A 26,036-nucleotide genomic window follows, 5' to 3' on the forward strand; every position below is an offset into this window, starting at 1 on the left:
GCAGTAGCTGTTCCTTGAAAAAGCTCCACATTTCGATTGTACCCATCCCCTGCAGTTTCCTTCCCCATCCTATACATCCTAAATCTTGCCGAATAGCATCATAATTGCCTTTCCCCCAGCTATAATTCTTGCCTTGCGGTATATACCTATCCCTGCCCATAGCTAAAGTAAACATAACCGAATTGTGATCACTATCACCAAAGTGCTCACCTACATCTAAATCTAACACCTGGCCGGGTTCATTACCCAGTACCAAATCCAATGTGGCCTCGCCCCTTGTTGGCCTGTCTACATACTGTGTCAGAAAACCCTCCTGCACACACTGCACAAAAACTGACCCATCTATAGTACTCGAACTATAGTATTTCCAGTCAATATTTGGAAAGTTAAAGTCCCCCATAACAACTACCCTGTTACTCTCGCTCCTGTCAAGAATCATCTTTGCAATCCTTTCCTCTACATCTCTGGAACTATTCGGAGGTCTATAGACAACTCCCAACAGGGTGACCTCTCCTCTACTGTTCCTCACCTCGGCCCATACTGCCTCAGTAGACGAGTCCTCAAGCGTCCTTTCTACCGCCGTAATACTTTCCTTGATTAACAATGCCACACCCCCCCCTCTTTTACCATCTTCTCAGTCTTATTGATCAGTCTTCGATGAATACGGCAGCTTACCTTGCTTGTGCTCATTACTCTTCAGCAGACAATCATCATCCAACACAGGAAAACAATGATGATCTGCTCCCAACTGCCCACTGACACTGCTGCCAGCTGAGCGACAACTAAGCAGCGTCCTGCCGAAAGGGGAGGCAATGTTGCGCTTACATTTACCATGAAAACAATGTCACAATAGATAATGTTGATGTGCAGGGGGGGGGGGGGGGGGGGGGGGGGGGGCACATTATACTTCAAAGTTGTCCAACAAATACGCAAATCTCCTCCTGTGACATTCTAATGTGCAAACTTTAAAGCATTCTACAAGATCAAAACCAGGGTGGTCCTGGGATCATAAACTAGAATAAAGCAGTTAGCTGATCACGGCAAGGGGGCATGGCTATTGGCAAGTGAAATTAATGTCATCCATGATTGCTTTTCTCGAATAGCCTGCCAACTACGAAAGAAAACTCATACATGAAGCCACTCAAAGTGAGCTGGGCGGGGGAAGGGACACCAGTAAACAGGAGGAAAGGATGGGAGTAGGAGAAGGGGAGAAAAGGGTAGGGCAAAAAAGGTGGAAAGGAAAAAGAACAGAGGATTGAATCAAGGAGCGGCCAACATTGAAACTACCCAACACACTCAGCTCCTGCTTTCTTGTAGTGTTGTATTTTGCCATTTTCGGATCTGGTTGTCTCTTAAAAGCATGCGCGCGCGCGCGCGCACACTTTTTTTAATCAAAGAATTTACAGTGTAGAAGGAGGCCATTCAGCCCATCAAGTCTGCAGCGGACCTTAGAAAGAGCACCCTACTTAAGCCCATGCTTCCACCCTATCCCCGTAACCACACGTAACCTTTTGGACACACGAGGGGCAATTTATCTTGGCTAATCCACCCAACCTGCATATCATTGGACTGTGGGAGGAAACCGGAGCACCCGGGAGGAAACCTACGCAGACACGGGGAGAACGTGCAAACTCCACACTCACACTTTGTTTTGTAAATTAATTATTTTAATAACACTTAATCTCAAAAAGCAAGTTTACAGTCAGCAACCAGGCGTCTGTCCAGCAATCAACTTCACAGCTACAGGACGTCAGTTCCCAACAATAAAACAATTAACTTTATGTTCAGCACACACTGGTTGCCGTGCGATGAAAGCACCCGTCATATGTTTCATGAATAAAAACTGCGAGATGACAGCTTTCTTATCCCACACTCCGCAATCTCATCTGTTGTAGCCTCCCAAGATAAAGGAAGCTCATTGTAGTGGAAGAGGAGCAGCACCACTTAAGTACAGACTGTGGAGGATTATAATTGTAAGTATATTAAAATACTTAGAAACCAAGTAGAATTAAATAAGACATTCATGAAAAATTGAATAATATAATTCAATACAGCCATACCAATCGGGCTAAAATTTCATCCAGAAATGAATTCCAACAACGTATCAGAGAGGGTTGAATAATGCTATAAACCTCCCCACAACCACTCTCCCTCAACCCCAACCTTCTACATTTTTCTTCGGGCATAGATTCAAGAAGCCCATGGGTAGGAGGCTCGTAACGACTCAAACGTTTAAGGTTCATGACCCAGCTTACCTGCGTTACGTGGTGTTTTAAAGCTATTTCACACACTACATCCAGTTTACCCTGAAGCAGCAAACGGGACACTTTTGCACGTCTTCGAGAATCAGGCCATCCACACATTGAAGGGTGTTAAGTGCAAAACAGTAATGCAAATTTTCATGGCTGTGCACAGGAGTTCAATCATTGTAGTAAACAGGATTTAACCCAATTTCCTGAAGAAAATTAGCTAACCTTATTCTAAGTAAACTGTTTAACTACTGAATATTGTAGAAAACCAATAGTCTAAATGTCTGTCTTATGCTGACAGCATAGGCTTCTGGGAGACGGTATTCCCTGGTTTTCAAAGTTTACACGTCAACTTGATGGATGAAGTCATTGTAAATATAAAGTCAGGTGACACAAGGCCAGGTGGCCTTTGCTATCTTTCACCGTTCTGGCGTTTCTGCAGCATAGTGATAACACTGTCAATATCTTCTTCAGGCACCTGGGGGGGGGGGGGGGGGGGGGGAAAGAGAGAGAGAGAGAGAGAAAGAAGAAAATAGTGTTGACAAATCGGACTAAACAAAAATAACACATTTTCAATGCTGTTATGAAGATATGTATCCCCATGCCAAACCCCACATTGTGATTGTTCCTCACCTGTTGACCCACCTGGCTCACCAATGTAGGGGTATTCATTTTTTTAAAAACTAATCGAAAATATATGGTTTTCCTCCATAGGAGAAATTTCTTCACCCAAAGAATGGTCAGCCTGTGGAATTCGCTACCACAGAACGTAGTTGAGGCAAAAACATTTTATATTTTCAAGAAGCAGTTTGATTTAGCTCTTGGAGCTAAAGGGATAATAATAATAATAACCTTTATAGTCACAAGTCAGCTTACATTAACACTGCAATTAGTTCACTGTGAAAAGCCCCAAGTCGCCACATGCCCACACCTGTTTGGGTACACAGAGGGAGAATTCCGAATTCTCAGCTGGTACGGGAATGAACCCGCGCTGGTGGCCTTGTTCTGCATCACAAACCAGCTGTCTAGCCCACTGAGCTAAACCAGCCCCCATTATCAAGATATATGGAGGGAAGGCAGGATCAGGGTATTGAACTTGACGATCAGGCATGATTGCAATGAATGGCGTAGCAGGCACAAAGGGCCAAATGGCCTCCTCCAGCTCCTATTTTCTATGTTTCAATGTATGTTCAGACACTCAGGTATTGTTGCTGCAACTCCTCAAGGCTGTCTCCCTTGCAATGTATTTCTCAGTGCCAACATCCGGTACGCCAAAGCTGGAACCTTCGCTCACCAGAGCTACTCCCCCGCCCTTTTTCTCACAAATCCTCCGACAGCTTTGCCCTGAACCTTGTATAGGGGTTAGCGAAAGTGGTTTAGCTCACTTGGCTGGAGAGCTGGCTCGTGATGCGGAGCAAGGCCAGAAGCGTGGGTTCAATTCCCATACCAGCTAAGGTTTTTCATGAAGGCCCCGCCTTCTCAATCTTGCCCCTCACCTGAGGTGTGGTGATCCTCAGGATAAATCCCCTCAAAAAGGGGAAAAGCACCTGGGACTACGGTGACTTTACTTTACTTATTGCAAATATTAAAAACAAATTACAAATTATATGATGGGAGGAGAGTAGGGGAGGATATATTGAATAGTTGGGAGTTCTGCTCAGCCTCTTCCCCCACACCCCAGTAAGATTGTTTTCCACTAGTTTGTGTGAATACATTCTTTCAGCAGCTGGTCACATAATCATCCTCCCACAATAACCCCTTCCCACATCATCCAATGGCTGGAACTTGTGTTTTTAGTTTTCTGAAAGAGAGACGGTGTCAAGCGTCCCTCAGGCAAAGGTTCCTTTAGCACTGCCAGCAACAAGCACACAGCCCACTGGAGAGAAAAATCAGTGAAAGAAACTCCACAACTCGGATACTAAATAAATTCTTCACCAAAGCATCGTCCATCTTCCTCTATCCATTGATATCCCATCATGTCTATTGTTTTTAAGCAAATTGGTATCAGATACAACACGCAATGTATAACCATATGCAGGAAAGAAAGACTTTTACCAGTGCATGGTCAAAATTAAAGGTGCTGATGTAGTAAGCGGAAATGTCAGCATTCGCGAGAGGCTCGGAGATCTGTGCAACAATCCCACATTCATCTGAAGAGACAGATTAAAAAGCATCAGCATTTGCAGATATAGAAACGTGGTTATATCAAAGAACTGACATCAGTATGCCACATCGCATTGACAACAATAATTATACTCACCGTATTATACTAACATTCAGTGGCACCCCCATCGAACTAAACCCTGGAAATGGCCGGTGATCTCAACTCAAATGATGCACAGCACCGCCACATGTCAATAAGTGACGGTCAGATAGTCATAGACTAGAATCACTACAGTGCAGGAGGCCAATCGGCCCATCGGGTCTGCACCGACGCTCCAAAAGAGCACCCTACCTAGGCCCCCACCCTATCCCCATAGCCCTACCGAGCCTTTTTTGGGCACTAAAGAGGCAATTTATCATGGCCACTCCATCTAACCTGCAGATCTTTTGGGACTGTAGGAGGAAGCCCACACAGATATGGGGAGAAAGTGCAAACTCCACTGGAGTCACCCTTGATATTTGAATTGAATAAACCACTAATCAGACAATTAACAGGGTTTTGATTTTACAGGTATAGATCTCAACCCCAACAGCAGCACAGATTAGATTTGGGATTCATTCCCTATTCAAAAAAGTGAAGGATAGCCAATGGGCCAAAATGAAGCATCAAATAGCTGAACACAGCCCTCAGTGATCATCGAGATAGAAATTTCACAAAAATAAAGGAACATTTACTCACTCAGCTGTCCAAGTGCTTGGCATGTAAACCTTTTTAAGCAAATGTGACTGTAATGCCATTACTAGGCAGCGCTTACTACTATTAGTGCATATAAAAAGGCAAAGAATCACAATCCTCTGAATGTTTGTTAGCAAGGCTATCCATTTTAATTTCTCAGCCAAATTAAATGGACAAGAACCAATCCAGCCCCTATATGAGAAAAACAACAGCCACTTGTTGACTGCAACTATTAGTCAGTCATTCTCTCAGGGATGCAATGCTTCAATTGCATCTCCCCATATCACACTATTTTCTTCTTAAGTGAATACAGAATTTGAATATCAACATTAAAACAGACCAGAATATTAAACAAACAAATGAAAACCAGGACTTTTGAGGTTTCCTGGCATTGAACAAATTTGAGATTTGACGACTCATCACCATATCAGCTCAACCACATCAAGCATTATTGGGCCTCACTCTCCTCCACCAACTACACCCACCACCCCACACTCAACTTTAACCTAACCCAACCCAACCCGAACCTGTATCCCAACCCGTACCTGCGTGTATCTCTGCTTTCTGTCACATCGGCCCTCATTTTCTTGGAATTCACATTGTACACCACAAGGTCCAGCTCCCTTGACCATTGCTTCCCCGGGCCGCCTTTCCTGCTCGGCTCGCCACTCCCGGAGGCTCCTTTCCAGTTCCCTGCCCTACGCCCTCGCCTCCTTCCCGGATTTCCCCCATTCCTCCTTCCCTGTTTTGCACCTCCCCCCCCGCCTACTTCCTTCCCTGTTTTTCCCTCCCAGCCTCCTTCCCCGATTTCCCACTCTCCCCTCCACCCCGCCAGCCTTTCCCATTTCCCCCCCTCCACCCCGCCAGCCTTTCACATTCCCCCCTCCCGCCAGCCTTTCCCATTTCCCCCCCCCCCGCCAGCCTTTCCCATTTCCCCCCCCCCGCCAGCCTTTCCCATTCTCCCCCCCCCCCCCCCCCCCCCCGGCCAGCCTTTCCCATCCCCCCCCCCCCAGCCTCCTGCCCCGTTTTCGTCCCTCACCTCCAGCCTCTTTTCCGGTTATCACCCTCCAACCCCCTGCCTCCTTCCCATTTTCCCCCTCCCACCCCAGCCTCCTTCCCTGTTTTCACTCTCCACCCCCCCCCCAGCCTCCTTTCCTGCTCTACCCCTCCCCCCCAGCCTCCTTTCCTGCTTTCCCCCCCCCCCCCCACGAGCCTCCTTTCCTGCTCCCTCCCCCAATCAGGCTTCCACCCCATCACTGAGCCAATACAGACCAAGGAAAGTAACAAATGACATCTTCCATGACTCTGACCAAGGAGCATTATCCCTTTCCCATGTCTTCAACCTCTCTGCAGCCTTTGGACATCAGAGAACTCCACGAGAGTTATTCAATACATTCTACACATGTTGTTAATAGAGAATCTAGAGTTGGCCAAGTGAAGTTTTGCTTTAAAAAAAAAAAGACCAACTATCTTTAGCTGCTGCCCCCCTTAAAGCCCTCCACCTCTATTTCACTCTACTCCTTTAAGGCACTTTAGAAAATCTACCCCTTTGGCAAGTCCACTTTTTCCTTCTGCTCCTCTGAAGAATTTTGGTTTTGGCTCATTTTCTTTGCTAAAGAAGCAATATAAATGCAAGCAGTAGGAGGTACTATAAAACTGGCAATTATACAATATCTTTCAGATTTGCAGGACATGCCATGCGTGTTATAGCCACAGAAACTGTTATCACATGGATATACACAGCAACGGTCCACAAACAGCAGAGATGAATGATAAGTTTAATAGTGTTAAGTAAAGGAGTAAATATTGTCCAAAATACTAGGAGAACTATGCGCACTTCATCATCCCTCTTCCCCCCCCCCCCCCCCCCCCCCCCCCACTTCCACCTTGCTGTTTGAGGGAGAATGCTTCCTTCAACATCACTGAAAGACGACACTTTCAATAATGTCTCAAGTCCTAGAGTAGGGCTTGATCCCACAACATTATGACCCATAGCTGAGGGGTACCACTGAAACTAGTTGACTTTGTTGGAGGATTTTCCCCATTTCAAAACTCCACACTGAATTTCTCATATCCATCTCCAAATTGAAGTATGATTCACTAAACTACCAAGAAAACAAAAAATAATTTTGTCCAATTAAAATTTGTCGGGATGAAAAACAAAGTCGCTGTATAACACTCACACCTAGAAACATAGAAACACGGAAAATGACAAGAATAGGTCATTTGGCCCTTCGAGCCTGCTAGTCAATACGATCATGGCTATCCTCAACGTCATACTCCCCCGTTCTCCCCATTCCCCTTACGCCTAGAAATCTACTTGCTTCAATATTTTGGTCTCCACAGCGTTCTGTGGTTGAGAATTCCACGGGTTGACCACCCTTGGAGTAATGAGGCTTTTCCTCGCCTCAGCCCCAAATTGCTGACCCAGAATCCTGAGACTGCGACCCCTTGTCCTCGATCCCCCCCTCCCCAGCCATAACATCCCTGCACCCAGTCTGTCTAACCCCGTCAGAATTTTATACATTTCAATGAGAACCCCTCTTATTCTAAAATCCAGTGAATACAGGATTTAACCCAATCTCTCCTCGTACGACAATCCTGCCATCTCACAAATCAGTCTGGGGAACATTTGCTGCATTCCTTCTTTGGCAAGTATATCGGGCGGTATCCCCCCCCCCCCCCCCCCCCCCCCCACCCACACACGCACGCCAGGTGGGAGAATCACATCCCCCCCCCCAAATTCACCACATCTACCGATTCTCCCTTAACTATTCTGCTAGTTAAGTGCTCAAAAAACTCCAGTAGGTTTGTCAAACGTGATTTATATGTCATAAATCCATGTTGAATTTGTCCAAGTGCTTATATACCATACTTTATAACAGACTCCAGCATTTTCCCTGCTACTGATGTTAAGTCAACTGGTCTGTATTACCCATCTTTCTCCCTCTTTTGTTAAATCATGGGATACCTTTGCTACCCTCCAATTTGCGGGACTGTAGCAGAAGCTACAGAACTTTGGAAGATGACAAATTAATGCATCCACTATTTCCATGGCCACCTCCTTCGGTACTCTGGAGATCAGGCCCTGGGGATTTATCGGCTTTCAGTCCCACTGATTTCTCCAGAACTTTTTTTTTTTTTTTTTAAGATTTCCATCAATTCCACCTTCTCTTTAGACCCTTGGTTCCCTAGTATTTCCGTAAAGTTATTGGTGTCTTCCTCCGTGACGGGAGAATGAAAGTAGCTGTATAATTGCTCTGATATTCCCATGGTCCCCATTATAAATTCTCCTGTTTTTGGACTATGAGGGACCCGCATTTGTCTTCACTAATCCTTTTCTTTTTACATACTTGCAGGTTTACTCTCATACTCTATTCAATCTTTTTGTCCTCCTTTGGTGAATTCTAAACTGCTCCCATTCCTCAGGCTTGCTACTTTATCTTTTTTTTAAATTCATTTACGGAATGTGGGCGTCACTGGTTAGACCAGACTTTATTGCCCATCCCTAGTTCCCCTTCAGAAGGTAGTGATAAGTTCCCTTCTTGAGCCGCTGCAGTCGTTGAAGTGTAGGTGCATCCACTGTGCTGTTAGGGAGGGAGTTCTAAGATGTTGCCCCAGTGACAGTGAAGGAAGGCGATATATTTCCAGGGTGGCGAGTGACTTAGAGGGGAACCTCCAGGTGGTGGGGTTCCCAAGTATCTTCTGCTCGTGACCTTCTAGATAGTAGTGGTCGTGGGTTTCGAAGGTGCTGTCTAAGGAACCTTGGTGAGTTACCGCAGTGCATCTTGTAGATGGTACACATGGCTGCCACTATTTTTAGGTCGTGGAGGGTTTGAATGTTTGTGGAAGGGGGAGCAATGAAGTAGGTTGCTTCGTCCTGAATGGTGTTGAGTTTCTCGTGTTGTTGGAGCTGCGCTCATCCAGCCAAGTGGAGAGTATTCCATTGCACTCCTGACTTGTGCCTTGTAGATGGTAGACAGACTGGGGGGGGGGGTTAAGAGGTGAGTTACTCGCCGTAGGATTCCTTGCTTTTGATCTGCCTGATAGCCACAGTATTAATATGGCTCGTCCAATTCAGTTTCTGATCTAACCTCGAGGATGTTGATTGTGGTGGATTCAGCGATGGTAATGTCATTGAATGTCAAGGGGCAGTGGTTAGATTCTCTCTTGCAGGAGATGGTCAGTTTCAGGCATTACCAACTTTAGAAGACCCCTCTTTGGATCTCTAACTCTATCACTTAATTTTTTGTTAGCCATGGTTGGGCATTTTTCTTGTGTGTTTTGCATCAGAAAGGAATGTAGGATTGTTGCAATGTATATTCTTTCCTTAAATATTAGCCATTGCCTCTCCACCATCATGTCTTTTTAGATCGAACCTCTTCACTTTCCATCCTAACAAAAAATTCTATATTGTTATGACCACTGTTCCCTAAAGCATCTTGCACAAAAGATTAATTAACCCCTTCTCATTGCACAATACCAAATCTAGGCTAGCCTGTTCCATATTGTTTTCGTCAATGCACTGGTCTTAATAAAAAAAAAAATCTCGTACACACGCCAGGAATTCAATTGGCACAGTATTACTACTAATTTGGTTTGTCCAGCTTATATATAGATCAAGATGATCCAATATTACTGTTACTTGCATCTCTAATTTCCTGTTTAATGCCATCCCCTACCTTACCATTACTATGGACAACTCCCACCAATGTTTTCCGCCCCTTGTTGTTTCTTAGCTCCACGTAGACTGATTGTACACCTAGATCTTCTGAGCCAATATCCTCTCCCTATTGCACTGATTTACACCCGAATGGATAACCCTAACCCACCCCACCACCTTTCCCTTTTTGCCTGTCCATTCTAAATATTGAGTACCCCTAGATATTCAATTCCCAGCCTTTGTCATCTTGCAGTCATGTTTCCCTAATAAAAATCACATCGTACTTGCTTATATTCATTTGCGCTGTTACTTAGTCTACCTTATTACGAATGCTCCGTGCATTCAGATAGTGTCTTAGATTTGCCTTTTTAACATTTTTATGCTTGTTTTTGTATTATGGCCCTATTTGCTGCTAGCCCGGATTTCCTCCACTTCCTCTGAACCATTGGAAGCCTTGGAGACATTGATATAGGAACATGAAAACCGGTCAAGCCAAGTGACAATATTGAAAATCCAACCAATTACTTTGCTCCTCTTAATTTTAGTGTTGCTTAAGAAAAGACAACATTGCATTTTTTAAATATGAATTTAGAGTACCAATTCCTTTTCTTTTCCAATTAAGGGGCAATTTAGTGTGGCCAATCCACCTCCCCTGCACATGTGTGTGTTTTGGAGGTAAGACCCATGCAGACACAGGGAGATGTACAAACTCCATGTGCACAGTGACCCAGGGCCAGAATTGAACTCGGGTCCTCAGCACTGTGGGCCAGCAGTGCCATCTACTGCGCCACTGTGACGCCCATTAGTTTTTTTAATGAAGGTTTGGAATTCAAAGGCTCCCACCTACATGCCGCTGAAAACAAAAACAGATTTGCCAAACCTGCTATTTTGCACTCTGCAGCAAGAGGGCAAACGTGAGCTGATTCCAGCAGCTGCAGCTTTGCTGGATTCCTCTACTCTTCTAGAATGCCAGTGTAGTGCTTTTTAAGGGAGATGTGCGTGGAAAGTTTTCTTTAAACGCAGAGGGTGGTGGGTGCCTGGAACGCTTTGCCAGCGGAGGTGGTAGAGGAGGGCATGATAGCATCATTTAAGATGAATCTAGACAGATATATGAACGGGCGGGGAACAGAGGGAAGTAAATCCTTGGAAAATAGGCAACAGGTTTAGATAAAGGATCTGGATCGGTGCAGGCTGGGGTTGGCCGAAGGGCCTGTTCCTGTGCTGTAATTTTCTTTGTTCTTCTATTGAGCTACAGGTGCTGTAACGTTCAGCACAACTAACATTACACATTAAAAGGAAATCCACAAAGAACATGCACAGGTCCAACAGATGCCAAAAAGGTGCTCATGAGTGCCTGCAAACATTTGGTCACCCATTGCTGTAGTTACCAGTTTTGTCTGCATAGTCCCTCAGCCTATTTTGGAAATATTCTCCTTTGTCTTCTGTATTCACTTCATCTCTAGACTTGATTCCTTAGAACAGCGTAAAATGGTTTATTGCAGTATGTCCAAACACAAGTTTACTAATCCGGTAATGCAATAGTTTTCATAATATTTTATCCAATTATATCTTGAATTGTTATGCAAAGTTGCCAGTGAAGTGGCTCCTGTATATGTCACTGCATTATAGGCAATAGTTACAACACTCACTATTTATTAACTCTACCTCAACAGTGGCTGGTTTGTTCCATGTTAAGCCCATTGTATGGGGACACGGATTTGGAGTTTTCACAGAATAATACAGTGCAGAAGAGGCCCTATGGCCCATGGAGTCTGCACCAATACATGAAAAACACCTGGCCTACCCACCTAATCCCACTTGCCAACACTTGGCCCATAGCCTTGAATGTTGTGACGTTCTAAGTGCTCTTCCAGGTACTTCTTAAAAAGGATGCGAGGCCTCTGCTACCATCCCAGACAGTGCATTCCAGACCGTCACCACCCTCTGGGTGAAAAGGATTTTCCTCACATTCCCCCTAAACCTCCTGCTCCTCACCTTGAACCTGTGTCACCTAATGACTGACCCTTCAACTAAGGGGAACAACAGCTCCCTAGCCGCTCTGTCCATGCCCCTCATGGTCTTGTACACTTTTGGGCGAGAGATATTTGGCAGGGGTGGTAGGTGATGTGGGATCAGAGGAAGAAACTTATGCAGAAAGTGGTAATGACCTGGAACATGCGGCCTACAAGAGAGTGGTGGTGGAAGCAGAGATGATTAGCGATATCAAAAGAAAACTTAAGTGAACTAAATATGCAGGCCGAGAGATAGAGTAGACAGGGATGGCACAGTGGTTAGCATTGCTGCCTCACAGTGCCGAGGACCTGGGTTCAGTCCCAGCCCCGGGTCACAGCCCGTGTGGAGTTATCACATTTTCCCCGTGCCTGCGTGTGTCTCACCCCACAACCCAAAGATGTGCAGGGTAGGTGGATTGGCCATGCTAAATTTCCTAATTGGGACAGAAATAATTGGGTACTCTAAATTTATATTTTAAGTTTTTTTTTTAAAAGAGTAGGTAAATGGGACTGACTGAATTGCTCTACAAAAGAGCAAGTATGGATGCAATGGACCAAATGGCCTTCTTCTGAACCATTAAAACTCCATTATTCCAGTCAGAGCGAGACGCATTTTTTTTTTTAAAACTTGTTTTGCAGGATGAGGGCTTCGCTGGCTAGACCAGCATTCATTGCCCATCCCTAGATGCCCTTGAGAAGGTTCTGGTGAGCTTCCTTCTTGAACCGCTACTGTCCATCTGGTGCAGGTACACCCACAGTGCTGTTAGGCAGGGAGTTCCAGAATTTAGCCAAAGTCGTACACTTTTATTAGTTTTAAAATATCGCTTTATTTTTGGAAGCAGCCTAAACCAGGTTCCATCATCTGCCCTACACAAATCCAGGGTCGCTTAAAAGGCTGAGATATTGCGATGTTCGAGCTGCTTTTCATTTTGGTTACTGCTCATCAAAAAATAATTCTGTACAGTTTGCTTCGGCTCCATAGTTTATTTCTTAACTTTTAAATTCAGTTCTAAAACAAATAGAGTGCACTTTAAAAGAAAAAGGGTGGCACTACTGAGGATTGAAACATTCCTATTTATTAATTTATTAATAGGATCCGCACGGCGCGAGCCAGACCAGCTTTTATTGCCCATCCTTAATTGCCCTCAAGAAGACGGTGATGGCGAGCTACCTTCTTGAACAGTTGCAGTCCGTGTGTTGTAGGTACACCCACAGTGCTGTTAGGGAGGGTGTTCTGCAGTGTGCCAGTCTCTGCAGCAGTAACAGTATTGGGAGGGCATGAGCTCAGCCCCTCGTCCTCACTGTGCAAGCCATGTGCCAAGACAGAGGTTTTGTCGTACCTCATCGAATTATGTGACTAACACTGGCTTGCCGACATTCCCATGTACGCGTATTTAAAAAAATATCCCCCAACATCGCCGGAGTTTCACATGGCTGCAACGTGAAATTGCAACGTAGAGATCATCACCACATAGAATATAAACTGAATCTGCAGAAAAACCTCCAATATTTTAAAGGTTATTTAGTCTGTGAACATTCATCGGGGTCACATCGGTGAAAGGATAATTTACCTCTGGAAGCCAACATTAAAGTGAAACATCTTTCCTTACATCTTAACTCAGTGAAACAGCGTCACCAAAGGAAACAAGATGGGCAGATGGTGGCAGAACAATACTCTACAGGCCCAGGCTATTGCTCTGGGGACATGGGTTCAAATCATGCCATGGAAGCAAGTGGGATTTAAAAATTCTTCGTTAAGTATGTCGAAGGCCAGGGGCAGCACGGTGGCACAGTGGTTAGCATTGTTGCCTACGGTGCTGAGGACCCGGGTTCGAATCCCGGCCCTGGGTCACTGTCCGTGTGGAGTTTGCACATTCTCCCAGTGTCTGCGTGGGTTTCGCCCCCACAACCCAAAAGATGTGCAGGCTAGGTGGATTGACCATGCTAAATTGCCCCTTAATTGTAAATAATAATTGGGTACTCTAAATTTATTTTTAAAAAAGAATTTTAAAAAGTATGCCGAAGGCTTAAATCAGTAAGGGAATCAAGGGGGATGTGTGGTGATCCTCAGATTAAATCACTCCAGTCAATTCTTCCCCTCAAAAGGGGAAAGCAGCCTATGGTCATCTGGGACTATGGCGACTTTACTTTTACAAGGGTTATGGTGACAAAGCGGGAAAGTGGAGTTGAGGATTATCATAGCAAATCAGTCATGACCTCACTAAATGTCAGAGCAGACTTGGTGAGTCAATGGCCTACTTCTGCTCAGACATCTTATAGATCTGCCTGTGAGCAAAGCTTGAGAGCAGGGACTTCCCAAAGTTGATTGCGTAAACCCTGGTAGCAGCTGCCATCTCCAGTCCATTGAGCCAGGATATAAATAGGACATGATGCTCGTTTCAAAAATACATTTGCATTCCATACATCTTTGGCCAAATAATAAAAAGTCACCATTAGCCCAAACTGACTGAAACCATCAAAATCAACCTGCACGTACATCAGTGGCACATCGTAGAGAAATTAAAACCAGGATCATTAGCCCATTAAATCTCAGCTTTTCCATTTCCTATCTAGCTGTTGATAAGATAGAGACACATTCATAGTTACCAAATCCCAGGGGCTGTCCGCCTATCCGCACCATCCTCCAGAGCTCACTCGAAGCACTTGTGAGCAGCAGGTTGCTGGGGAATCTGTTAAGAGGAAACAGATGGGTCAGGTGAAAACATGGAATGGCAAAGGGCACATTTGCCCTTGGGAAGGCCATCCTGGCACATGTGGACACAACCACATGAATCACCCAAGAGAACGATCAGCATAAAAACAGATACGTCATTTCCAAAGCTAAATCAAGCCAAGTATAGAATTCTCATGCAGCCTTACAGCGGCATTACTTGACCCTGGTTTGCTGTCCTCTTGACAATCGTCCATCCCAACACTCGGCACAAGTGGTGATGCGGAAAGGCCATTCAGCCCCAAATAAATGCTGCTAGCATTATCAATCCAACCCACGATCCAACAGGACTCCCCTTTTGGATGTGCAACCAACAGCAATGAGCAGCTTTAAGGGGTCAACCGCAGAGCAAATTTAAATGAACAAGTTTTATTGTATCTATAAACTAGCAAGATTTTGGGGGGGGTGGCAGGAGGAGAGGTGGGAGGTGTACAGGAAATGAAATTAAATTATCCCAAATATAAACAAAAAACAGGCGAGCATAGGAAAATTAATGTGATGACTTAGAAAGCCAGACGAGAAATAGAACTAAAGCAGGAGTGTTAAACATGTGGTGCAAAATACAACATATGGAGAACTGCTATTAAAAATGGAGTTAAACCTCTGAACAGCAAGGCACAGTGTCCGTAATTAAGCATGTCAACTGAAAGCAATAAGTCGTGAGAAACCAATCGTGGTAGGGGATACTGAGACATGACTGCAGAAAAACCAGGACTGGAAATTAAACATTAATTTCAGGGTATAATGTATTCAGGAAAGACAGAGGAGAAAAGGGAGAGGAAGTAACTGCACTTGGAGAAAAACAGAAAGACGGTACAAAAATGTATCAGAAATAGAATCCATGTGGTTAGAGCTAAAAGGACAATAGAGGATCAATCACACAAATTAGGGCGGTCTACACACCACCTAGTAGTGGAAGGGAGGAAGTGATATAAAATGTAACAGGAAATTAGTAGTATTAAAGCTGAATAATCATGGGAGAATTCAGCTACAATAACAACTGGTCAGAAGCGATGGGAAAATGGAATAAGGAAACAAGTTCTGACAACAATCCACAAGGTTACTTTCCACCCCAACGTGCAAGATGTGCAACAATGTTGGGGGGGGGGGGGGGGTTCATTAATGGGGATTAGCCTGGGCAGGTAATAGTAGTAAATGTAGACAATAGTGACCATAATCTTGTAGGCTTTAAGATGGCAACTGAGGACATCCAAAGGGAAATGGATTTTGTCCTTAAAAATGTAAATTTTTCAGGGATGTGGTCAAAGTAGTAGGGAATGAGAATAATTTGACAACTCTTTCAAAAGAGCCAGCACAAGCAAGATTAGCCAAATGGTCTCCTTCGGTGGTATATGATTCAATGGATACAAAGAGAAAGTGAGCGACAGAAAACCAGCAGCATCTATGGGTATTTGAATGAGCACAATCTGAGTAATCGTTTGCTGCCATACTTACAAAACAGAATAAAGTTAACCCAAATTTCAATGCTCCCTCTACTTGGCTAATCCTTTGCATGGTTTGGAAAAACTGTACAAATAACACAAGAGGACAAAAGTGTTCAAAACACTTCAGAAAATCTCCAAAGTTCTCTTTTTTTTAAATTTAAAAATTAAAATTTAAAAATAAACCAACCTCTTCTGCGTCTGTGTGTCCACGACAATTGAAATGTAACCATCAATCAAGGAAAAGGAAAAGAAACGTATGTAGCCAAGATCCTGATCAGCGGAGCGAGCTTTCAAACTGTAACAGAAGGACAAATAAACCTCGCACAGCCATTCCTTCTGAGCAATGATTAAATTAATTTGAATCTTTTACATTCTATACAATCAAACATGGATATGGTTTCACAACTATTCTCTCAGCATTGCATTCATCTGGCTATGGAGGGGATGGCCCAAGCTCAGCAAAATCAGGACGTAGAAGCGGTTTCGGTAGAGATGAGAAATGATCAATACAAGAAGTCACTTTAGGGGAGGGGCTATACTAGACCTGGTATTGTACAGCGAGATTAATGACCTCATAGTGAAGCCATTCATAGGCAGCAGTGATCATATTGATTGAATTTAACTTTGTTTGAGGGAGAGAAGAGTGTGTCCAAGACTAAGGGCAGTTGCAAGAGCAAACTGAACTGGCTAATTAGATTAAGGGATAGATTAATAGAAATGGCAGGCAGACATTTAAGTGGTATTTCAGAATAGATAAATTCCAAGGAGAAGATCTACCATCCGTGGTTAAAAATGTTAATGATAGCATCAAATTTAAAGAAAAAGTATATAATTGCTCATGGACATTTGACAGGTCAGAATATAGGACAAGGTAAAAAACAAACAGGAAGGGATGACTAAATAATTAGTAAGGAGGGAGAATGAGTGTATGAGGGAAAGCTAGTTGGAATATAAAAAGACAGTAAGAGTTTATATCGGCATTTTAAAAAGAAATATTAACAAAGTGAGCACTGGACCCATAGAAAGCGAGTCTGGGGAATGAATAATGGAAAATAAGGAGCTGGCAAATGAATTGGACAGGTTTATTGTATCAACCTTCACTACAGAAAATGTGAGTAACATCCCAGAAATAGCTGTAAATTAGGGATGAAAGGAGGAGGAATTCATTACCAAAGAAGTGGCACTAAACAAACTTTTTGATATGTAGGCTGACAGGACCTGATGGACATCAGCCTAGGCTCTTAAAAGTGGCTAGTGAGATAGTGGATAGTTCAGAGAGGGATCCATTAAATTGGAAAATAGCACATGTAATTCCTTTGATCAAAAAGGGATGGAGACTAGAAGAAGGAAACCAAGGCCTAGATGCTTAAAATCTATCACAGGAAACATGCTGGAAGCCATTATTAAAGAGGTTATAACAGAGCACTTGGATAAATTCATGGCAATCAGGTTTTGTGAAAGTAAAATCATGTTACCAATTTATTAGAGTTCTTTTAAGAAACACGTGCTATAGATAAAGGGGAACCAGTGGATGTACTGTACTTAGCTTTCCAGAAGGAATTTGATGTGCTCTACAATCAAAGGATATTGATGAAAGTAAAAGCTCATGATGTAGGGAGATGGCATAAATAGAAGACTGGATAGCTAAAGAAAGAGTAGGCATAAATGGGTAATTTTCTGGTTGGCAGGGTAAAATGAGTGATGTGCCACAGGGAGCAATGCTGAGCCCTCAATTGTATACAATGTATATAAATGGCTTGGATAAAGGGACCATGGGTACGGTGGCTTGATTTGCTGATGATAAAAGATGGTTAGGAAAAATGTGAAATTGTCTATTTTGGTGGAAAGAAGAAAAAAAATCATGCTATCTAAATGGTGAGGGATTGCAGAGATGTAGAGGGATCTGTGTATACTAGTGCATGAACCGTGAAAGGTTAGTATACAGGTACAGCATGTAATTATGAAAGTTAACAGAGTGTTATTGTTTATTGTGAGGGGAACAGAATACAAAAGTAGAAAGCTTATGCTTCAGTTATATAGCCATGATGTGGAGATGCCAGCATTGGACTGGGGTGGGCACAGTAGGAAGTCTTCCAACACCAGGTTAAAGTCCAACAGGTTTGTTTCGAATCATTAGCTTTCGGAGCGCAGCTCCTTCATCAGGTGAGTCAGTTATACAGAGCATTGGCAAGACCATATCTGGTGTACTCAAGACAGTTTTGATCTCCTAATTTAAGGACGGACATAAATGCATTGGAAGCAGTTCAAAGAAGGTTTGCTCACTAAAACCTGGAATGTATTATAGGCTGTTTTATAAGGAAAAGGTTGGAGAGGCTAGGCTTGTATCCACTGGAGTTTAGAACAGTAAGAGGTGACTTGATTGAAACACACAAGATTCTGTCTTGACATGATGGATGTGGAGAGGATATTTCCGAGAGAGAGAGAGAGAGAGAGAGAGAGAGAGAGAGAGAGAGAGAGAGAGAGAGAGAGAGAGAGAGAGAGAGAGAGAGAGAGAGAGAGAGAGAGAGAGAGAGAGAGAGAGAGAGAGAGAGAATCTAGACTAGGAGTCACTGTTTAAAACTAAGGAGTCGGGGTGGAATAGAGGCAGAGTAGTTAACACTGCTGCCTCACGGCGCCGAGGACCCAGGTTTGATCCCAGCCCCGGGTCCCGCGCAGTGTCTGCGTTGGGTGTCACCCCCACAACCCAAAGATGTGCGGGGTAGGTGGGCTGGCCACGCTAAATTGTCTCTTAATTAGAAAAATTTTAAATAAAAATAAATATAACAGGTCACCCATTTTAATACAGATGAGGAGAATTTTTTTCTGAGGGTGGAGAGACCTCTTCCTCAAAAGGCAGTGGGAGCAGAATCTTGGAATATTTTATGGCAGAGATAGATAGATCTTGATAAGCAAGGGGGTGAAAGGTTATGGAGGGTAGATGGGAATGTGGGGTTGAGGTTACAATCAGATCAGCCATGAACTTATTGAATAGTAAAGCAGGCTGGAGGGGCCAAGTAGCCTATACCTAATTCATATGTTTGCATGTCAGGCAATTGTCAGGAAGAAAAAGGACTATAATGTAACTGAAGACTCCCACATGAATTATTCCAGGTCACGTGGTGAAATCTTGTGAGTAATGTAAAACGTTAGCAGAAGATTGAGCAAAAGCCATATTTACTTGACAGAAGTTTCAGATAAAATAGAATCTTAGAAATTACAACAGGCCACTACTTAACCCATCAAATTTAAGAATCAAGTACAGTGACCTCTCTGTATTACAGTAGCAATAAATAAGCACCAAAGACTTATCAAGAGATCCATACCTTGCAGAGTAGAACATTACATCCATGAGAATGGTGGCAATAGTGGGAAGAGTATCTGGGTCCAAGCTCATTACACAGAATTGGTTCTTGGGGCTTAACACTGGATGGACTGTGGGGCTGGCAGCTGTAACAGTGAAGAGATTCTGGTTTAAGAGCTTGCTGCCAAGACTAAATCATGAATCCTTTTTGTCTACATTGGTCATCATCATTAAAAATGCCTATTTAAGCTCTTTCTCTTCCAATGAAGCAAGGGTTAATTTTATTATTATTTTTTTTTTTAAAAAGAGATTTGGACACTTGTTCAATCAACTCTTTAAAAAAATTTTATAAACAGGTTATTTTCTCTCCGAATAACATTCAGTTTGTAGTGGATTTCAATGACCATTTAGTTCAAATTGTATTGCAGATGTCCCTGAGGGAGTACACCAAGTTTAGAATCAAGCCCAATTGTATGAAACAAAAATATTTTGTTTAGCTGGCCATGCGTCAAATACAAACAGTCCAGAAATTAAATAAAACGGTCGCTTATACCAATGCCTTCAGTAGAGATGAAACAGCCCACAAATCTACACACACTATATTTTTACCATCAATTCTATATTTAATATGGGCAAACACACTTTCCAAGGACGAAGAATCAGTGCAAGGACTATCGGTCCAAACTTTTTATCTGATGCAGTCTAAACAGAAAGCAAAGGGCTACTTGGTTTTAAAACAAAATCAACTTCTAAAACTGAAAAATGTATCAATCCTTATCTTGTCCATCACAGTGGCCCCACCAAAGGGCCAAATTGTCAAACTCACACCAGTTCGGTCCAGCTCCACAAGTCTGGTTCCAATCAAATTTCTATCGATCATCCAGACACCGTTACCAAGGAAAGTAGGAATTCTGAGTATATTTCTGCACACATCTCAGAAAACAAGCCTAAAATGGTTTCAGCTTTAGTTTTAATGTCATTACTGAGCGTCACAAAGCACATTGAACAAACAAGATTTCACAAACACAACACAACATTTAGCATGGCCAATTCATCTACATGCCACATTTTTAGGTTGTGGGGGTGAGATCCATGCAGATATGGGGAGAATGTAATGGGAGGCGGTGGCATAGTGGTATTGTCACTGGACTGGTAAACCAGAAAGCCAGGATAATGCTCTGGCATTCTGGGTTCGAATCCCGCCACTGCCGATGGTGAAATTTGAATTCAATTTTTAAAATGTGGAATTAAAATTCTAATTATGATCATGACACTATTGTCGATTGTCATAAAAACCCATCTAGTTCACTAATGTCCTTTGAGGGAAGGAAATCTGCCGTCCTTACCTGGTCTGGCCTACATGTGACTCCAGACCCACAGCAATGTTCTGGAATCTTAACTGCCCCCACAAGGACAATTAGGGATGGATAATAAATGCTGGCACAGACTGCAACACCCACATCCTTTGGTCCTTGGGCCCACAGCAGAATGTGCCTTTGAGCAGAAGTCAAGATTAAAGCAGCCTAGGGCAGCACGGTGGCACAGTGGTTAATGCTGCTGCCTCACGGCACCAAGGTCCCAGGTTCAATCCCGGCTCTGGGTCACTGTCCATGTGGAGTTTGCACATTCTCCCTGTGTTTGGGTGGGTTTTGCCCCCACAACCTAAAGGATGTGCAGGGAAGGTGGATTGGCCACGCTAAATTGCCCCTTAATTGGAAAAAGATAACTGTGTACTTTAAATTTATAAAACAAAAAAGATTAAAGCAGCCTGCTTGTCAGGACACCTGTGTTCCAAGGGTGCACAGCACCAAGTGTATTTTAGAACCAGGTTTGGAGGAAGTTGGGTCGATTGGTTAACTGGCAACTGGTGGGTTGGCCAGGGACAGTGTTCTGCCTGACAACGGTCAGCAATGGATTCCAGCGTGATCCTTCTGAGAACGGAGCAGAAATGTTAAGACCTTGTAAACAAAAGGAATGTTCTCTCTTTCTATCTAGCTTGCTTGCTGAAGTGATAGAACTGCTTTATTGTCCTGAAAACAGCGAGTGCCCGGCACATTCTTTGCTGTGAACTCCAAGATGGAGAGAAAACGGTCTCAAGCCCAGAAGGAAGAAGTATCAAAATGAAAGCTGAACTCCAGAAAGAAACTAATTAGATGCATGTTGGGTTCAACCAAGGACCTTAGGTATTTTAAATAAAATTTTAAAAAAGATTTCTGTATACATCTATACCATCATGTCCTTTCATTATCATAACAGTCCTCTATCAGATAATCCCACAAATCTCTCCTTTTTATACAAAAAAGTACCACCTGTTGAGCCTACCTCAGTTTTACTATCATTCTAGCAACCCTTTTTTCCCACCTTTGGCAACGTCTCCTGTTACGCCACCTTGGACAAGCGCACGGTCAATCCCAGTCCCATGTATCCCAGAGTCACAAAACAAGTGAATTAACCAATAATTCTTATTAAAACTTTTGAATTCTTTGGCTCTTGGCTGCCCAATAATTACAGTCACCAGGTTTGTGAATCAAGACCATAATACGACCATAAGACATAGGAGCAGAATTAGGCCACTTGGCCGATCGAATCTGCTCCGCCATTCAACCATGGCTGATATTTTCTCATCCCCATTCTCCTGCCTTCTCCCCATAACCCCTGATCCCCTTATTTGTTGCACGTTTTACTGTGGTTGTAAAACGCGTTTATTGGAGTGTATTAACACGCCTCCGTATTCGACGTGTGCTTAACACTACTAGGCTCTGTTCTATGTATTTATTCAGCTCTGGAGTCGCCAGGTGCCGTATAGACACCGTCACAAGTATTCCAAGGTCAAGTTCAAAGTAATAAAGACGATACACCGATTAGTAAGGTTCAAACGATCAATATTTATTATACAGTTATAATAAATACTCATGCACACACTAAGAGACTAAGCTACAACTAAACTTAAGCAAACAGAATACTTATCTAACAGGAACAGGCAAGGTCAGAGAACGAGGCCTTCGTCCTGGTCTTGTACTGCAGCCTTCAGCAAGCGTTCTGGTACTGGGGGTCTAGTGGGCTTGGATCGCGTAGCGAGCGTTGAACTTACGGTTTCGGCGGCTGGTGCTCAACGGCTGGAGTCAGGATGCAAGATGTCAGTCAGAGCCGGAGCACGGGTTTAACAGACCGGGCTCTGTGGGGAATTTACCTTTATACCCCTCTCTAATGTCCTTGCCCCCTTCTAGGCGGGCTCTACCTTTCGGTACCGATTGGAGCGTTTCCAAACGGTTACCTTCGAAATCCTCCAATGCGGGGGCTTCCCTCGATGTTGGGGGGTGGTTTCGATATTCGTTACTCTGGTGCCATCCTGTCTGCACAACCAATTAAGTGTTACATTGAGATGGAAATGTTGCCATTGTTTGTGCCTGGATCTGGGCTGCCTCATCAGAATGCTAAGCGCTTTGCCATTAACACCTTTGGCTTGGAGATCTTGCACCTGGCCAGAAACTGTTTTGCTGCTTGCAAAATGCTAATTAGTTGAGAGCAGGCTGTCTGTTCTCACTAAACAGGCTTTTCCTTCTGTCTTCCATTTTAGTTTGGCTCAGTGTCCATTTTGCGTGGCCAGCATGGCTACATTCCCTCCTTGTGATCCTCACAATCATACTATTGTGAAGGATCACCTATGTACGTTGCCTTCCTTGTGTTCTGACCTCTTGCCAGTTCCTGTTCTACTCTATCTTAAACTATGGGAAGAAGAGAAAAAATTTTTAACTAACATTTCTACTTGGCCCTATGTCAAAGGGACATGCATTACTACAACTGGGAACCTCTACCTATCACTATTAACCTTAACCTTAACTTAACATTTCATCACTCTAAAACCTTAACCATTCACACCACAACATCACACTTCCCAACTCGGCAGTCGAGTATGGAACAATATAATACATGGCTGAACTTTTTATTTACAGAGTGTTGTAATCAGTGAGGGGTTGAGGGGTTTGGTGGAATCCGAAGATGGGGGATTGAACTCTATAGATGGGTGAGGTGCTGGAACGAGAGGCTCTCCTCTTCCATTTCCTCAACCTGAGGGTCTGTACTAGTATGATGAGGATCGCGATCACCAACAGTGATTCGATTATATAGGACATGGAGTACCACGTCATGAATTTAGTGCACCAGGTCTGAACCTCGCTGATCAGAGCTGAGCACTGGGGGTTTGCTGTAATTGAAACATTTACGGTGGGGGTTGTGGGGGAAACGTGTCTTGTTTCCACACATATACACATAACATTTAGAAACAATAGGTGGGTTTCCATCATTTTGCTGTTCTTCTTCTTTCTCTTCCTTCTTCCTCCGGTATTGACAATCCTTGCTTCGATCCCTGTCTCGTCCTTTGAAACCTTTGGGATCAAGCACAGTATCTGTCAATACACAGTTTAAGATCTTTACCTGTTAGTGCATCTGTCTTTCAAAACCCAATTGACCCATTAAATGACTGGCTAAGTCACACCCTGTGATTTTTCGTTATGGGCCTCTTCTGAGGGGTCATAGCTGTTGCAAGCGCTCTGTCCTGCCTCTGTTGCGTGGGAGATGATTGTGCGCGTCCACTTAACCATGTTTTCGCGGGTTAAATGCGCTCTATCTAATTGTCCAAAAACTGCGCTGAAATGAATCCACAGCCTTCCGGCGAATGCTGTGGGGTGTTCGGATCTTTTCTGTCGGCATTTGTTTAATCCTTCTACTGGGTCACCTCTATTGTACCCTATGGCATCTAAAATGGCGGTGTGCATCTCCTCTAGGCTGCCTCCTGCCACGTTTTGTGGGTCGGGGAGGGCTGCTACTACACTCTGGTCTAAGCTCAGCACGGTGAGCTTAACCTGCTCTCTCTCATCCAGGCCGTACATGGTAGCCTGCTGCTTTACTTTAGCGAAAAACTGGTGGGGGTCTGCGGTGGGGAGGAACGGAGTGATCTTTTCACACGCGTCCCTTAGCTGGGTTACTGTTAAAGGGGTGGTGTAGGTTATGTCTGGGGCGCCTTCTGATTCGGCTTTTCTCTGCGTGGTTACGGGATTCATGGGTGCGGTTATGGTCTGAGCTGTGGGTGGTTGGGGTGCCTGTCGTTTCTGCTGAGCTGCTGGCGCACATGTTCCCTGAACATAACGCTGCGCTGAATCACTCAATTCCTGCCAATCTGGGGCATTTTCCCCGTCTAACTGTGCTCCAAAGGTGCTTTGGAAGCCATTCTGCACCGAAAGCAGAGATTGCAATTCCGCAATCTGTTTCCTGCATTTCGCGTGGTCAACTGTGCTTTGTCTTTGTTCGGTCGTTGCAGCATGGAGTGCTCTCAAAGCTGCTTTGAGATCAGAACATTGCCTCTGCAATGCCTCCACCTGCTTTTCTGATTCCTGTCTTATCAGAACGGCACGTTGCACGTCCTGATAGGCTTTCTCATACTGGGTCTGGGAACTGCTCAGATGAGCTAGACAAGACTGATGAGCCCTTTTGGCATCATCCACCTCTCTATCCTTCTCTGCCAACTTCCCTTTCAGATCCAGGTTCTCCTTCTCAATGTCCCTGACATAGACCTTACTCATCCTATTCCTCTCTTCTAAATCTGTCCGGAGCGTCCTGATGACCTCCTCTGCGCCTCGCAACTGTGCCAAACAGGACACAATCGCCATCGGCTTGCGTGCTTTACCTAGGTTCTTTTTGTGTATTTGAGAGAGGTTCTCCCACCAAGTATGACCTATACTCCCGGGACCTGTCTCCTCATTTGCACAAAACTCTTTCCAAAGGGGCCATCCCTTTCCTTGTAAATATTTGCGGAGTTCCAGCTCCCACGTGGGACACTGGCCTACTCTGCTACTGCTGCTGGTCGCTGCGACCACAAACCTTTCTGGATCCATCAGACGTTCCATTGCCTGCATGGCCATTTCCTCTGACTCTCTTTGTATAATTTGGAACAGGGGGTTGCTGGGGTTGTGTTTCAAGAAACGGGTACGGCTTATGCTATGTTCCGTTCACAAAACTGCCGAAAGTTTGTCGCAACAAAATGCTTTCAGTTTTACCTTACAGCCCTGTTAGTACGCATGCACTAAACACACTTCCGAATTACGCTTATTATTTTGAACACCTTGAATACTTGTGATCTCTTTCTTTCTCTGCAATTTGGAGTTCTAATTCAAATTTCAGGGTCCTGGACAGTGTGGGGTTTCCACTTACAACCGTGTCCCGCCAGGGAGTCGCCACTAAATGTTGCACGTTTTACTGTGGTTGTAAAACGCGTTTATTGGAGTGTATTAACACGCCTCCGTATTCGACGTGTGCTTAACACTACTAGGCTCTGTTCTATGTATTTATTCAGCTCTGGAGTCGCCAGGTGCCGTATAGACACCGTCACAAGTATTCCAAGGTCAAGTTCAAAGTAATAAAGACGATACACCGATTAGTAAGGTTCAAACGATCAATATTTATTATACAGTTATAATAAATACTCATGCACACACTAAGAGACTAAGCTATAACTAAACTTAAGCAAACAGAATACTTATCTAACAGGAACAGGCAAGGTCAGAGAACGAGGCCTTCGTCCTGGTCTTGTACTGCAGCCTTCAGCAAGCGTTCTGGTACTGGGGGTCTAGTGGGCTTGGATCACGTAGCGAGCGTTGAACTTACGGTTTCGGCGGCTGTTGCTGAACGGCTGGAGTCAGGATGCAAGATGTCAGTCAGAGCCGGAGCACGGGTTTAACAGACCGGGCACTGTGGGGAATTTACCTTTATACCCCTCTCTAATGTCCTTGCCCCCTTCTAG

General features: G+C 44.0%; 1 protein-coding gene across 2 annotated transcripts in view; it reads right to left on the reverse strand.

The window, feature by feature from the left end:
• Positions 1-1,645: 1,645 nt before the first annotated feature.
• LOC119956860 (cytosolic arginine sensor for mTORC1 subunit 2-like) overlaps positions 1,646-26,036 on the reverse strand; it is a 95,867-nt gene continuing 71,476 nt past the window's right edge. The window contains exons 5-10 of one of the 2 annotated variants that reach the window (XM_038784423.1): positions 19,263-19,386; positions 16,127-16,234; positions 14,371-14,453; positions 11,140-11,223; positions 4,305-4,399; positions 1,646-2,727 (exon numbers count right to left, since the gene is read on the reverse strand). In XM_038784423.1, the coding sequence (XP_038640351.1) occupies positions 2,662-2,727; positions 4,305-4,399; positions 11,140-11,223; positions 14,371-14,453; positions 16,127-16,234; positions 19,263-19,386 (560 nt within the window). In that variant the 3' untranslated portion in view covers positions 1,646-2,661. The remainder of the gene's footprint in view (positions 2,728-4,304; positions 4,400-11,139; positions 11,224-14,370; positions 14,454-16,126; positions 16,235-19,262; positions 19,387-26,036) is intronic. The other variant, XM_038784497.1, reaches the window with a different exon arrangement.

The sequence above is a fragment of the Scyliorhinus canicula genome, chromosome 1 (assembly GCF_902713615.1).
Source record: "Scyliorhinus canicula chromosome 1, sScyCan1.1, whole genome shotgun sequence".
NCBI classification, from domain to species: domain Eukaryota; kingdom Metazoa; phylum Chordata; class Chondrichthyes; order Carcharhiniformes; family Scyliorhinidae; genus Scyliorhinus; species Scyliorhinus canicula.